This window comes from Glossina fuscipes, unplaced genomic scaffold (assembly GCF_014805625.2).
Source record: "Glossina fuscipes isolate IAEA_lab_2018 unplaced genomic scaffold, Yale_Gfus_2 1, whole genome shotgun sequence".
NCBI classification, from domain to species: Eukaryota; Metazoa; Arthropoda; class Insecta; order Diptera; family Glossinidae; genus Glossina; species Glossina fuscipes.
In genome coordinates this window covers 37,410,419-37,425,903 of record NW_023998415.1, presented here as the reverse complement: position 1 = coordinate 37,425,903, position 15,485 = coordinate 37,410,419, and the positions used below count along the sequence as shown (strand labels likewise).

Sequence of the window (15,485 nt, the reverse complement as noted above, 5' to 3'; positions counted from 1 at the left end):
TATTAAGTTTTTTAAAAACTTAGCGTGGATTCAATTTTTTTTTTTTTTTTTTTGTTTTGTCCAATTCCAGCGATAATAATAACTTAATTAATAATTGAAGCATCCTCCCGCGTGGAATGTACATATTTCTCTTCTTTTTTTCTTTATTTAAAATTTGTTGCGAGAAGTCCGCTTTTATTAGGTGTTTGCAAAATTGTGAAAAATTGATACAATACATATGTATGTATGTATGTATGTATGTATGTATGTTTGCGGCTTTTTCTGCAACATTTTACAATATATTTGTGATAATAAGTGTTTGGCAGCGATTATTCACCCACCGAACCATTTTCACACTTGTTCAACAATTACGGACCCGCATATCACAGCCAATCAGCCATGCTGCACCGATCTGAACAAGTGGTAATCAGGAGGCGCTTTGTCTGGTAAGTACGATGAGTACGACAAAACTTCCCTTTCGAGCTGCAATAGTGTATTCTGGGGAACTTATGCAACAAGTACCAAAAATATGGCATTTTCAGTCAATTTACTTCACCACTTTTAAACCGTTGAATCCAAAGTCGACAATGACGATATAATGGAGCAGCGTCACCCCATAAAGCTTTGAGCGTGTTTGATGGGTTTCTGCAGCAGATTTCTTCAAATAAACGACAAAATTAATGAGTTTGGAAGAAGAAGAATTTTGACCGCTGCATGATTAGCGTCGGCGTACGCTGAATATATCAAGAATATTAAATGGAAAACTCTTACTTTATATAGATGAAGATCAAAAGCAGGAAATTCAACCGTTAGGTACATTAGTATTTTCCCATTTCTTAAACATTTTTACCTGTAGAAGTCGCTGATCAAAATTTTTGCAAACACCTAATACCAACATTGCTTTCAATTGCAGAGAAGAAGTAAACTCTTTGAAAAGTGACTTGTAACTGACTAAAATCTCTCTACCTTCTCTTATATATATATATATATATATATGTACATTTATATCTAAGCGATTACGACTAATTCGACTGAGAGGGAACTTTTGTTATCCGATTTGACTTTGGCAAATCATTTTTACTTTCTTAACGCTTGACGAACGAGTGCATTTTCTAAAAGCAATGATCAGTAGTAGGTCGAGCGATTTCTAAGAAATGAAGTGCTTTATTGCCGGAGCGAGAAAAGATGCATAATTAATATCGCTTTATTGGATTTTATGGAAACGTATAGTAATAACAGATAGATAGCACAAATGAACAGAGATGTCCGTACAAAAGGATAGAGAAGTGAAAATTTCAAAAAAAATAATTGGACTTGAAATAAGCGAATATATATGCGTGCAAGTAATGTATAAATTTGTACACATTTATAAATTTATTTCTTAAAAAAAATTACTTATATCTTTTTATGGGTATGTAAGTTCTTCAAACAGTCGTCGCCTATGTGAAGAGCAAGTCTTTTTAGTGCAATTATCGCAATAATTACGTGTTTTCCGCCTTCCTCTCAGCGATTTTCTATTTTCCCAGGAAAGAGCGCTAGCTTTCTTTGTACCTGTACGAATAACATAAAATTTTCGGTCCAACTTGTCTTCTATTTGTCAATTCGATGAGCGACATTGGGATTGTGCTGGTCTTCTAATATCAGCCCTTAATTGTTCTATCAACATATTTCAAAATTTCAAATACAAAACTGGTTTCCAATTCATCAGTTAAGTACAACTTGAATATATCAATAGACTTAACAATATTGGAAGTACTTTATGGATCTGTAACGTTTGGAGATGCTGTAAATTTTATCTGTTAAATATTATCATCCCGTTCATTTCAAAATTTTCCCATTCGTTTGCGAGGTCACTATCTCGATTTAGATTTTCGTTCTAGCTGAGTTCATCATCAGTATCACTATCCGTAATAGGCGTAATACGTTTCTCTTTAGGAATTAAGTCGCAACCAGGACTGTTGCAATTATTATTTTCATCTTCATTTACTGCATTCATCGAAATTTCTTTTCCAGACACACAAAATTCATCTTCGCTACTAGAAAATTCCGAATTACTACTTGGTACCTGGTACTTGGTGTTTGGTTCTTCAACAGCCCTTTCCTCTGCTATTTTTTTTTTTTTTTTGAAGGCTCTAATTGTGGTTAGGAAAAATAAAAATAGCACGCATATACGCACGACTCCGTTTCACCCTTTTTTCGACGTAATTGGTTGTGGTTGGCAGTTCCTAGCCAAAGTGGAACAGTCGAGTGCAGCTAGGCCTCACACTAACCAGAGTGACGGTTCATACGGCCGTACACGGTCAACCATCTGCGCACTTAGGGGATTGTCTTTCCCCCCCGAGGGGTGATTACTCAACTCAATTGAGTGCCTATAGGTTGTAGGCAAGCCGTCTGATTAAGGCATCAAGCCAGGTGCAGACGTTAAACACCCAGAGCGATCTGTTGCATGCATTATTAAGACTGAACATGACAGATTTCCTGAAATATGATGACATGACGCCTGTACATGACGGCGGCGTTCGTGTATTCGTTAAGGGTTAAAAAACTGGACATATTGGTGCTTATAGGTATCTTCTTTGGCAAATCCATGTAAGATGGAATATTCTTAGGCAAAATTTGTATGCTTTCACCTAATTAAAAACAGGTAACATAACATGTTTTTAATATTGTTATTTTAACTTAAATAAACAAGAAAAATCTTGAAGAGAATTTCTATTTGCGAAAACTTTGGCTTGCCAAGAAAAGCTTTGATAAACTTTAAAATGGTTCGAGTACTGAATACTAAAATAATTTTCAATGTTTCCGTTCAAGCCGTTCAAGTTGCGAATACATTTTGACGGAGACGAAAAAATAAGTACGACGTGGCGTCTGAAGCATGCAGCGTTATTTACATGTTAAAGATAACAAAGGGGAAAAAAAAAAACAGCATTTTTATGGCTATAGAAGATTCGTTTAAATATGTAACTGTAAACTGAAGTTTTAGCGAATTTTATATTACAAATATTATGTTTAAACAAATATGCCTTACATTTAGCTTAATGTAAGGCATATGTTTGTCTTTCAACTGCAAGGACCAAACAGGCGGTATTAAGTTTGATTTGATTTCAACTTTTTGTCTTTCTCCTACGCGATGAGAAGTCAAAGTATACGTACACACATTTATGCCTTTTGGTAAACATCAAAAAAATTGAATTTCATGCAACCAATTTGGACATGTTATGCAGGAAGGTCGTAAATCTCTCCGTTAGTTGATCAAAAAAAAGCTTTTAAATTCGATTATTATAAGTGAGTTAGTTACACTTTGCAAACATACTCTAAAAAAGCATTTCTGCACTGTCAATCCGTCAAGCTAACGGCAAATAATCGGAGATTGTCCTAACAGCATACAAGTGCTTAGTCTGCTAAAAATAGGATTTTAATTATTCGGCGCCTAGACCTGTATTGCTGGGCTCACACTCCCAATACATATTCATATTCTGAGAGTCATTTCCGCTGAACTGCGTTTCTCTGAAAGAGCTCTTGCTCTATGCAGCCACGAAATTAATTACAGGATGCATCATAAGGCTTTTGCTATACCAAAAATTGACAGTCTAAGTGATGAAAGCCCGTTCGTCTACACAGCTAGCTACGTCATATATGGCACAAATGGATCATTTGGCCGCAATATGTCTAGTTTCTCGGTTATAGAACGTCGGTCGAATAGCGCATACAATTTTAAAGGGTCTAAGGTATTATATTCGAATTTTTATTAAGAATATCTGACATTTTTGCACGTCGTAATACCAGTGAATTCCGAAAAGATTTTACTAACAGCATCTCTGATATCCTCATAATCAATACGCGTTTGAGATGTATAAACGTGTTTGTTACGTGCTCCCCCGCCAGATTACTGTAATTTCAGTTTAAAGGAACAAATCGTCTTTTATGAACCGAGAGGACGGAGTGAGAAAACTAACTCTGAAGGTAATTTATACGGATTGAAATGCTTAACGTATAGCGAACTCTTACTATATCTACTGTCGCGAACGAGTCAGCCGTTTAAGTAAGATAGCAAGTTATATTCCTCCAAACGTAGCAAATTGCAGTGGGCTGATCAATTGTTTGGTTATGTTTAATTGCTAAGGGAACGTTTTTTATATCTATTCCTGGAAGATAGAAGCACATTTATTTTGACGAGACTTTCGCAAAACATTCAGAAGAAAACTTCAAAGACTCCATAATGCGTTCATATTCCTGATTACCATAAAATTCTGAATCAATTTAAGTATGCTCGTCTCGGTAATGTCTTTGGTGGACGTTGCCCTCGCCATAAGAAAACATATTATTATTATCATTATTATTATTATTATTATTATTATTAATTTCGCCAGAGAAATAAATTCTAAGACTAAAATCTTAAAAGCACTAGCATCTAAGGCTATCGGCTTTTATTAAAAACTCTACCGCGATTGAGATTCGAACCCACAACCATTGACTTGCTAGTCGAGATTCCTCGCCTTCGGCTACTCAGGCGGATTAAAAGAAAAAAAATATAATCTCTTGCATGCAGGTTGGTATTGACAATGGATTAAAGGACACGCCTGCAGTGCAACGTAAATCGAGAATATCTTTGCTTTCTGGGCGTTTTTTCGCTTGTTACTTGCTATGCGAAGACAATAAAAAATTTCGCACATGTTCTAGAAAAATGGAAAAATACAGCCACGCGCAGAGTAAGGAAATTTCTTTTTCCGTTTTCTTAGGATAAGGATGATGGGTATATAGAGGATTCGCTCGCAACTGAATTCAATTTTCTTGTTTTGCATTTTAGTGGTATTTAGAACGGCTGGAGCGAGGGCTGTGGCTGTTTTTTTGTAGCTAATAATGGAAAAAATTCAATGTAATAATGTATGTCGGCCAGTGATAGTATGAAACAGTCAATATATTTATGTCAAGAAATGTTTTTTCAACTGTCAACTGCTCTGCACTTGAACATGAAATCAATCCTAATCAATTGCTCGAATCATTTTCAAATAACTCAATCCCGAGGATAGCTGTATATTTCATTTCTTATTGAGTCGTGAGTGTTTATTCGAAAGTAATTGTTGTGACATTAATTAAACTTAGTACAACATAAAACTTTTCGAATGGGATAGTGAAACATTACTGTTGGGGAGCGTGGTATTCGCTTTCTCGAAAACGAAAAGTACAACTGCAGCAGATTTTCTCACGTATGGATGCTACTTTGGAATCGAATAAGAACTTGATAAGTACCAGCTTTATCAGTTCTTCAACTGTTGGAAGAAAAACGCTATCAGTCAACGGCACATGTCGCTCGAGATAAATAATCGATCTTAAGCATTGTGCGGATAGAAATAACAAACAAAATATATGAAATTTTTAAATTTTTTTTTTGCTCAAGCGTTTATCTTCAATCACGGATACTCAGCTGATTCATCTTTCTGTCTTATGGTATTCCTAGCTAATTTTTATACCAATGTTAAATTGTAATTGTAATTGAAATATTTCTAAATGAAAACTTAATACATTTTGTTCTTCTCTGCCTTGATACTTCAATTTGGTTAATAAACTTGCTCAGGGTAAAAGTGTAAATAAAAAAAAAAAGGAAGCATTTTGCCCCATTGTGTTGTAATAAATAAATAAACATCTGTAGTTCAGTTATTAACTGTCAAAATCGGATGTCTTTTGTTTATTTTTTAATCAAATGTCAGAAGTGTCGTATCTGCATCTAGTGTGTGGTTCTTGCGAATAATTTATTTTATGAGATTCGATTTGTGAAAAATATTAATTTCATACAAACGTAGAAGAATTTATTTTTTTTGCTCGCATATTTTGATACTCAGATGAATTATTATTCGCTCGTTTAGCGATATAATACCGTTAACGTGAAGGCGGGGCTGTACACGTCATCGAAAAAGCAGCAACTGGTGCATGTGAAAAGAATTGATCGTTCATGCAATTACACAAGTTAATGAAATATAATAAGAAGTAATTGGGGTAAAATAAAGTTAATAAAAACAATAAAAAAAATAAAAAGTTGAAGATGAGCCAGCTAACAGAAATATTAAGAAAGGAATTTCCAGCTATGGACAATGAGCTTAAAGAGTATGTGGAAGGTGGGTTAACGAATACTATTCTCATTTGTATTTTTGTAATTTTAAATGTAAATATTAATGTAACGGGATAATATAGGAGTCTTGGCAGGCAGCTTGGACGATTTTGAATCCTGTGATGATATATATGATGCGGTTGGCGATATACTGCAAAGTATTAATAGCGAAAAAACGGAAGATAATATACGCGATCTTTGCAGCCAGTTTTACAACATTATGAAAGTTAGCACTAAAAATGTCGAGCATAAGGTATTAAACGCGCCCGTTAACATAGCCGAAATGGCGAAGAGTATGGAATCCAAAGATAAGGATGTGCAAAGTATTTGGGTGGTTAATAAGGATAATATAAATGTGCGTAAAATTAGCTATAAAGAAAATTTTAAATAATAAATATTTGTCTTTACGTTTATTAGAAGGTCGATTCCAAAAAATTAGAAAAAGCTGAAGCAAAATTGCAACAGAAGCAGGAGAAACGACAAGATTCCACCAAATATACAACAGCACCAGTGAAATTACAACAAGCTACCGCATCACAAGTAACAAATAAAAAAGCGATCAAATTAGATGCCAAAGGAGTTAATCGCTCGATGGATGTGAAAATTGAAAACTTTGATTTAGCTTTTGGTGATAAGTAGGTCTAGTTCATTAAATATTAATGGGTTTCAATTAAAAAATTCCATGTTTGCAGAGTACTACTACAAAATGCAAATTTAGTGCTAAGTTTCGGTCGGCGTTATGGATTAGTAGGCCGCAATGGCTTGGGTAAAACCACATTATTGCGAATGATTTCAGAACGTCAACTGCAAATACCTTCGCACGTTACCGTCCTTCATGTCGAACAGGAAGTAGTGGGCGATGATACTGCGGCTGTGGACAGTGTACTTGAATGTGATACAGAGCGAACACGTTTAATGGTTCGTGAAAAAGAAATTATGAATTTATTGAATATGGGCAATCAAGATGCCGCCATCAATGCAGAGCTTAGTGGAATATATGTACAACTACAAAACATCGAAGCTGATAAAGCAGTGGCCCGAGCTTCGGTAATATTGAAAGGACTCGGATTTGATACTGCTATGCAGCAAAGGCCAACAAAATCATTTTCAGGTGGTTGGCGAATGCGTTTAGCTTTGGCACGTGCCTTATTTTCTAAACCCGATCTTTTATTGTTGGATGAACCCACCAATATGTTGGATATTAAAGCTATTATATGGTTGGAGAATTATTTACAAACTTGGCCAACCACCCTCCTGGTGGTATCGCACGATCGCAATTTCTTGGATACCGTACCCACCGATATAATACATTTACATTCCCAAAAATTGGAAGCTTACAAGTATAAATAATTCAATATTTTGATAATTTAAATAATATACATGTTTATTCTCAAAGGGGTAACTATGAACAGTTCGACAAGACGAAAACGGAAAAACTTAAAGCCCAACGTCGCGAATATGAAGCTCAGATGGCACACCGAGCTCATGTTCAAGAATTCATTGATCGTTTCCGGTACAACGCTAATCGTGCAGCATCGGTCCAATCAAAAATTAAAATGTTGGAAAAACTGTAAGTGATATCTAACTTTTCTGATTTGCTTCAAATTACTAATACTTTTGTTTTCCTTGCCTGCGCATTAAGTCCGTCGAATATCTGTATTGTGCAGATCCTCAAAGTAGACAAAGTCTCGATTAGAATGAGTAGCACAATTGATTTAGTCGTGCCCCTCTAATCGCGATAACTATATAAAACTAAAGCGCGCAGACATTGCTTGCGTTATGCGCTGTGGTATGTGTCGATCGTAAACTATCAAAGCAAAATTAAGTGCGCGTATTTAAATTTAATTCAACATGTAGCTTGCGTTGCGTTGCGTTGCGCGTGGACAGTCAAAACATACGACATCTTTTGATATCTTTATAAAAACGAAACAAAGCCATGAGGTTTTATGTGCTGTGAAAAACAATCGAAAAGAAAAAAAAATTAAATAAAATTAAAAGTTAAATTAGACTAAATAAATTGCAAAAGTTATCTTTCAAAGCAATTTTCTACTTCATCAATATGTTATGTAAACAAACTTTAGTTATAGGATTTTGCTTTGGCAATGCTCGCAAGCTATGTGTTTAAGCGATTTTGTGTGCATTGTGTTTTACGCGTTTAAGGCCGCAACATCGCAATCCACAGGGTTAGGTTCTTTACATCACGTCGCGTGAATCGTACTGCTTAAGTGCTCGTTCCTGTGCGGGACGTTCGCATACATTTCGTTGCCGTCACATAACAAGAAACAAGCGTTATAAGCCCCAGAAAGTGTATAAATTATTGGCCAGTTTCCAAATTGGTATAGCATTTAAGGCATGTCCGTCCATTTATCCATGCACTTAACTGTATAGTATCTGTAATACACATTCTCCGCTTCGCAAAGAGGTACAAAAATAGAAAAAACCATTCCCGTCCAATGATATTAATATATTTTCCTTTTCTTCCGCCTTCAATAGGTTAGTGGATATAGGTACAAAAGGTTCGGTCGCAATCGAATGTGACCTTCTTATTTTTATATACCACTTATGGTATAATACAACGGTATATTAAGTTTGTGCACACACAAAGATTTAGGAAAAACCCCACCTCTTTTTCTACTGCATCGATCTAAGCTTATCTATCCGTCCGTCTGTCGGTTTGCTCATGTATGTTTGTGTTCAATCTAAAATTTTTGAAATATTTTGATGAAATTTGTGCAATCAAATAATTTGGCTCAAGAACGAACCTTATTGAAAATGGTTCGGATCGGACGAATGTTTCGACCACTTCCGATATAACGCTTTATTTTGAAAAGTCGTTCTATAAATAACTATAGCGTAGTGTATGTTATGTAATGGTGAGCCGTGGCACACTATAATGATTATACTTGATTTATTTTTAATCAAGGGCTGGATATAAAAAAACATTAATACAAACTGATTATAATTTCTTTTCATTTATGTTTAAGACCCGAATTGCAACCGGTGGAAAAGGAAATGGAAGTCAAATTAAAGTTTCCTGATGTTGAACCATTAAACCCTCCTGTTTTAGCTATATCAGAAGTCGAATTTCGCTACAATACCGAAGATCCGCTGCCTATTTTTAGTAATGTCAATCTTTCCGCTAATTCAGATTCGAGAATATGCATTGTAAGTATCAGCAGAGAAGAGTGAAAATTTTTGCAACATTTTATAGTTTATTTGATTAGGTAGGTGAAAACGGTGCTGGCAAATCAACTTTATTAAAAATCATTGTTGGTCAGCTGGCGACGCCTATCGGTAATATAGTATCCCATCGTAGTCTACGCGTTGGTTATTTCGCTCAACATCACGTCGATCATTTAAATATGAATCAGACTTGTGTAGGAGTTTTGTCTGAACTATTTCCAGGTCGGCCCGATGAGGAATATCGTCGCCAATTGGGTAGTTTTGGCATATCCGGCAATTTAGCTTTACAAAGCATAGCTAGTCTATCAGGAGGGCAAAAATCACGAGTAGCTTTAGCTAAAATGTGCATGGGTATTATGCAAAAAATTATATACATATATATATTTCATTTACTGTGACTTGTTTTTTTAGCTGAACCAAATTTTTTGGTCCTTGATGAGCCTACAAATCATTTAGATATCGAGACTATTGATGCTTTAGGTAAAGCCATTAATGCATTTAAGGTATAGTTACAAGCCATTTGAAAACGATTCATATTTTAACTTTCGTTTTATATATGGTAGGGTGGTGTCGTCTTGGTTTCTCACGATGAACGTTTGATTAAGGTTATTTGTAAAGAACTTTGGGTCTGCGGTAGTCGTACGGTACGTGCGGTAGAGGGTGGACTCGATGAATATAAACGCGAGGTATACAGAGAAATCGAAGCCACCAGTTAATTCTACATAATGCAGCCCAAATTGGAAAGCACATGATCGCCTATTATATCCAAGAAGATACAAATGAATTGAAAAAATAATACAACAAAAGAGAGCTTATATTCGGCTTGATCCGAATCTTTGACACCCATCCCGTATGATCTTTGTAGTGTCTATATAAAACTTCTACGGATAACAGACATTCTCTGTTTTACATTATCACAAACCGTACTTTGCATACGCATATTGAAGCAGGATTATTCATATTTAATTAGTTTTTTTGCGAAGCGTACATTTTTGTTGCATATAAAGAGGTCGGTGAGTGAGTATGCTATTCGATATTTATATTTGTTATTAATTGATTATTAAAGCATATAATTAGTTCTAATAGATAGATCTATGCTTTCGATTCAACGCAAAGTGAAATATAAAGTGAGATACGCAAGACGAGAAATCAAATATGAATTATAAAAATAGTAGAAACGATTGCTTGATACCGTCTTCTTGTTAGCGGCCAATGTGCAACAATAATTGTAAAATTCTTTCTCATAATTTTTTAATTAACAAGCTTAAAGGCGATTTTAGTAATCTATTAATAGGGGCGTGTTGGTAGGGCGAGGTTTTTCTCTTTTGAAATCAATTACGAATATGGCTTACTCTTGTGATTTTGAAATACATGCACGTATATTATAAACGGAATAATAAGGTAGATATACTTTTGATCATGTGTATGAAGGTTCTTTAGTTACTAAAAACTATTTTTGTTATCGGAAGAACAATTAGTTAATGATGTGATTGCCATGTTGCAAGTGTTATATCGTATGAAGAAATTACCAGAAGCAAAGAATTTAATAGTCACACACAAAGACATATTTTTGACGACTAAAACACTATTATTTTTTTAATCACATAACCATAATTGGAAACACATCAATAAAATATACATATATGTTCACCGGACTTTCTTTCCTTTTCTATTTTTTTTTTTTTTTTTATATTCAATAATCAAGCCCGAAATTTTAAGGTAATTTTGTGTCACAAAAGAGAAAACACAATACCGTCTTATCGATCCAAAATCGAAATATTCTTACGATCCATTGCCATTTTTCATCTTATGAATTTTCATGAAGATTACTTGGGTTTTCTAAGAAACTAAATCGTAAAGAAGGGGGAAACCTGATACAATTTCATGAAGCGTTACCGGTGTCATCCAGCTGTAAATGGATTAACAGAGTAGCGGATTAAATATATCCAGATGAACTTAGGTAATGATAACATGCGTACAAAAGGGTTAACAAAACGGCACCTTTGCAGACGTCAAGAAGGGTTAATTAAATCAAGAGAGTCGAGTTGCGATATCAAAGCGAATTAAAATTGTAAATAGATATCACAATTCAACGGTGCGGTCTTATTGCGAAAGCAAGTTGAATAAATTATGTAAAATTCTTAAAGGACGGATTTACGCGACAGTATCCGTTTTGGTAAACTCTATTTGCCAATGCAAATTCATCGAATCATCTTGGGATTACTTAATTAATTTAATACCTTCGTTATATCATCCATCGTAGTAGAGAACTTTCAAAATATTGAAATAAATTTGTTCGAGGACATTTACAGTTTGCGAAGAGCAAATGTCCTTGCATTTCATTTCACAGTTTTAACCACAGCGTTAACCATTTAAACTGTATGTGATTATGTATAAGCTAGACTCATCTTATTTATTCCTTTGCTCAGGCAAAAACAAATTTAATGACATTAACATTATTATATTAACGGTATATATAAGGTGCGTGCAAGTGTATGTAACATGCAGGAGGATTTGCTGATGGACCCACCATTTATAACAACAATCAATTTAGGATCATTATATGAATTGATTTGATGGCGTCCGTCAACTCGTCTATCTGTCACCTTATGTATTGCGGCTTCAGCAAGCCTCAATTTTGAGATGTTTTGAATCCAAATTTGGTACATCAACGGATTAAAAAATTACGGAATCTATTAGAAATAGATGGGAGCAAACCACATCCAGTCATTATAAATAAATACATTCTGCCAGTCTCAAGAGTCTCGGCAGAACTTGCCCGCCCCCGAACCAATCGAAATAATATTTCTTCAAAAGCTCGCTTTTCAGATTTTCTATTATTTTATAAAATATATAATTTTTTGGTTAAATTCCCACCACTACATTGTTAGCAGTCAAATTGTCCAAAGTGTTTATTGATCGATCTTTCTCCTTTATAGCATGTTAATTTGTTTGCATAATACAAGTCGTTAACTCCAAAATTTTTATTTTTTTTTTTTATATTCCATACACCACAAAAGGTATTTATTTTATTGATTATATATATTTAGAAGAATATAAACACAAAGAAGGTCCCCTATGACCATCGTAAACAAGAAACGTAAAGAAAAATGATATTGAATGGGATTGCAATATATCCAATTAAACTTTTGCAATGCCAATAACACCGCAGCCAATACGTGCCCCAGCATTTCCAGTTGACTTGCTCAACTCGTGTCCGCCTTTACCCAAATCATCTTGATCAGCATGGACAACCAAGGTGCGTCCTAAAATACTGTTTTCTCCAAACAATGAAATTAGGCTATCACTTATATTAACCTGAAAGCGAACAATAATTTAAGGAATTAGATGGATGGGAATGTTCAAACTATATTACCTTTGTAGGTCCGCTACCATTTGACTCAACATTGCCCAAATCACCGATATGGCGCTCATCATCAGTGGGTGCTCCATGCTCTTTTTTGCAAGGATTAAAATGCGCACCGGCAGAAGTACAGCCGTTAGTATTGTCCCCAAATTCGTGAACATGAAAGCCATGTAATCCCTTAGATAATCCATTTATCTCTCCAGTTACTTTGACCGGCGCACACTCATCCTACAAGTTAAAGGTAGAAAAAAGTTCGAGAGTCGAAATCAAAACTTTTCGGAATAATCAATCAAAATGATTTTTCAATGATTTCAAGAAAAATTCGCAAAGATTATCTATTGTTATAGAGTTTTTAATTTATGAGAGTTTCGCGATATTTTATTACAATGTAAATTGTGCTCCAAATTTATAATAACCATACGACTGATATTAATGCAGCAACAAGATACCAAATAATTTTCCTCAATTTCATGGGTAATGTTTTCAGATTTAAACGCAAAAACTTGAATGGAAACTAATTGAGGCAGATTCATTGTCAAAAAGCTTCTCTTTAAATGTCACCGCTAACAGTAAATTGTGAAGAGGAGTAGAAAAATGCTAATTTCATCCAACCACGCATATATTCTCGCTATCTTAAAAAAAAAAAACGAAGTAAGCAAGCAACACTAATACTTTTTTTTTGCAATTCACAGAAGCTACACATGACAGATGCGCTTGAGTAAATTATTCAAAAATAATACATAATGTGAAAGAGCTGCAGGAAATGATATCGTTGAGAGTGACCAAAAAACGGTCAGACCTTCTCGTGAAAATGTCAGAAGTGAGCTGCGTCCCTAAAAAATTCCTCTTCTCCTTTTTACCCAAAACATTCCGGTCATCTTACATTATAGGATCTTCCTTATAGAAAAACGGAGGTTTCTTATTTCCCGTATATTTTAGATAAAGTTTATTCTCTGTGACATTATGTCTGTATTTCGTTTGCATTTCAATATCATTTTTTTCCTTTTACGACATTCTTGTTCCAAACTCTTTACACTCTTCAGGGCATTAGAGAAAAGGGGCAGTATAAGCTTTTACAGAACTTTTTACTCACGCTTTGCCATCGAGCATTTCGTACAGATAGGCAAAATTGATTCTTGTGTGGTTTTGTCTTCCTTATTAAGAGTAAATCCACAAAAAATAGTAATTATGCAGATAGATATGGACAAAAAAGTCTTCCAACAAATGAAATATGCTACAAAAAATCCGCTTTGTTCTTAATCTTCTTAATTTTGAAAATCAGCCAATTCGGCTCATAAGCTCGCCCTATTATTGGAAACTTCTAGAACGTATAGATCTAACTCTTTTAATTAATTTCACAACTATCTATTTTTGGTGCACCTATTTTTCTCTCTCAAATGTTAGATTTTCCTCAAACTATCGCTTTGCAAATTTTCCGTTTCCACGAAAAAATTAAAACTATAGGCAATTGGCACAGTCATTAATAATCAAGTTTACGCAATTCAATATGAATGCCGATAACAGGTTGACCTGATCGTCTGGTAATCTTTGCCAACATATTTCTTAACGTATCACATAATTGCAATACAATGTAAGACTTTAAAGTAACCATTAAATTATAATTACGCTTAATAAGACATATATATATTTAGCGTGAAGAAGCACTCCTTACATTGTGGTTTTAGACAGACAATTGGTATAAGTTTGCAAGCCTTTAATCTTCAAAGTCTTCATTGCCCTAAAAAATCTCCATACAAATGTGATTTCAGTTAATTAGTTTCCCAAGCCTCTCGGGAAATTTACAATTATTGAAATAAAAAAGATAAAATCAATAATCAAATTCCTGTCAATTTCAAAAGTTAATGACGATTTATTTCTCTTTTAATTTGCCGGCATATATATATACAAAAATACATTTTTGACCTTCACCCTCAAACTCAAGTGCTACGCGCTCATGAAATCGAAAGATTTTCAGGAAAAAATATTTTTGGAAATTATTTAAGTTTTTTTTCCTTTTCTCGATGTTAAGTTAAATTAGACTACTTACGTTTTGTTCAAAAAATATAGTGCCCTTGGCATCGCCGTTTATAACACATACAGCTTTAGCAGGCATTTTTTCTGATAAAAATTAAAGAGATTTTTACTTTTTTAGAATAATTTTATAAGATGGAATGAACGACGACCTTTTTGCGGTTAAGTGAAAAAATCAATGTGATACCAGCATTAACAACATTACTTTTTTGTAATTATTTTATATAGGGAGAAAGGAATACGGATAGCAAAACTCTTTTTTGGGTATTTTTCTGAATGTTTGTTTCTATTACCTCGTAATATATTTCTATTACTGTAAAAGGGTAAAAATAATAAAACTTATTTCAAAATTGTGCAATTTCGATGCCAAATATTTTTTGGAGCCAAAAGGTAAAATTTTTGGAAATCGAAAAATTTATGCTGTTTTTATCCGAAGTAGAATGTAAGCTTGCGGGAGCATAAAATGAAATGTTGTATTTATGTTTTTATTTATTAAAACATGTAATTGTACATCTAAAATTGTTCTTTTCATATGTGTATATTAATAATATATATATATATATATATTAATTTTTATTGAATTGTTTGGAGTAATCAACACTGCGAGAATGATACCATAAGAAGTCATTTCCATTTTGGAGTTAAAAACTTCCAAGTGGTAAACACAATGGGCAGCCGAGGTGCCATGTTGATTTACAGCAAAATGTAAACAAAAGCATATAGTTTTAGGATCAAAAATAAAGAAAACAACAAAAGAATTAATAAAAGATGATAATAGACAAGTTAATATAAAAGTAAACAAACTTATTGATTAGGTAT

At 34.0% G+C, this 15,485-nt stretch overlaps 2 protein-coding genes across 2 annotated transcripts; one reads left to right on the top strand and one right to left on the bottom strand.

The window, feature by feature from the left end:
- Positions 1 to 5,701: 5,701 nt before the first annotated feature.
- On the top strand, positions 5,702 to 10,923 carry LOC119632025 (ATP-binding cassette sub-family F member 3). The gene is made up of 9 exons (XM_038024697.1): positions 5,702 to 6,092; positions 6,169 to 6,440; positions 6,503 to 6,720; positions 6,778 to 7,425; positions 7,482 to 7,655; positions 9,070 to 9,250; positions 9,310 to 9,619; positions 9,680 to 9,771; positions 9,832 to 10,923. The coding sequence occupies exons 1-9, from the start codon at positions 6,020 to 6,022 to the stop codon at positions 9,982 to 9,984; spliced, it is 2,121 nt and encodes a 706-aa protein (XP_037880625.1). The 5' UTR covers positions 5,702 to 6,019; the 3' UTR covers positions 9,985 to 10,923.
- A 1,321-nt stretch (positions 10,924 to 12,244) lies between these two features.
- LOC119645358 (superoxide dismutase [Cu-Zn]) lies at positions 12,245 to 14,850 on the bottom strand. Its single transcript, XM_038045523.1, has 3 exons — positions 14,683 to 14,850; positions 12,645 to 12,863; positions 12,245 to 12,586 (listed from the first exon to the last, which is right to left on the bottom strand). The coding sequence occupies exons 1-3, from the start codon at positions 14,746 to 14,748 to the stop codon at positions 12,410 to 12,412; spliced, it is 462 nt and encodes a 153-aa protein (XP_037901451.1). The 5' UTR covers positions 14,749 to 14,850; the 3' UTR covers positions 12,245 to 12,409.
- Positions 14,851 to 15,485: the final 635 nt, after the last annotated feature.

Excerpts from the sequence above, each read along its gene's own strand:
- LOC119645358 (XM_038045523.1), bottom strand. The coding sequence starts at position 14,748 with ATGCCTGCTAAAGCTGTATGTGTTATAAACGGCGATGCCAAGGGCACT. Across the intron at positions 12,864-14,682 it reads CTATATTTTTTGAACAAAAC|GATGAGTGTGCGCCGGTCAA; the intron begins GTAAGTAGTCTA and ends TTTAACTTGTAG. Across the intron at positions 12,587-12,644 it reads ATGGTAGCGGACCTACAAAG|GTTAATATAAGTGATAGCCT; the intron begins GTAATATAGTTT and ends GTTCGCTTTCAG.
- LOC119632025 (XM_038024697.1), top strand. The coding sequence starts at position 6,020 with ATGAGCCAGCTAACAGAAATATTAAGAAAGGAATTTCCAGCTATGGAC. Across the intron at positions 6,441-6,502 it reads TTAATAAGGATAATATAAAT|AAGGTCGATTCCAAAAAATT; the intron begins GTGCGTAAAATT and ends TACGTTTATTAG. Across the intron at positions 9,772-9,831 it reads AAGCCATTAATGCATTTAAG|GGTGGTGTCGTCTTGGTTTC; the intron begins GTATAGTTACAA and ends TATATATGGTAG.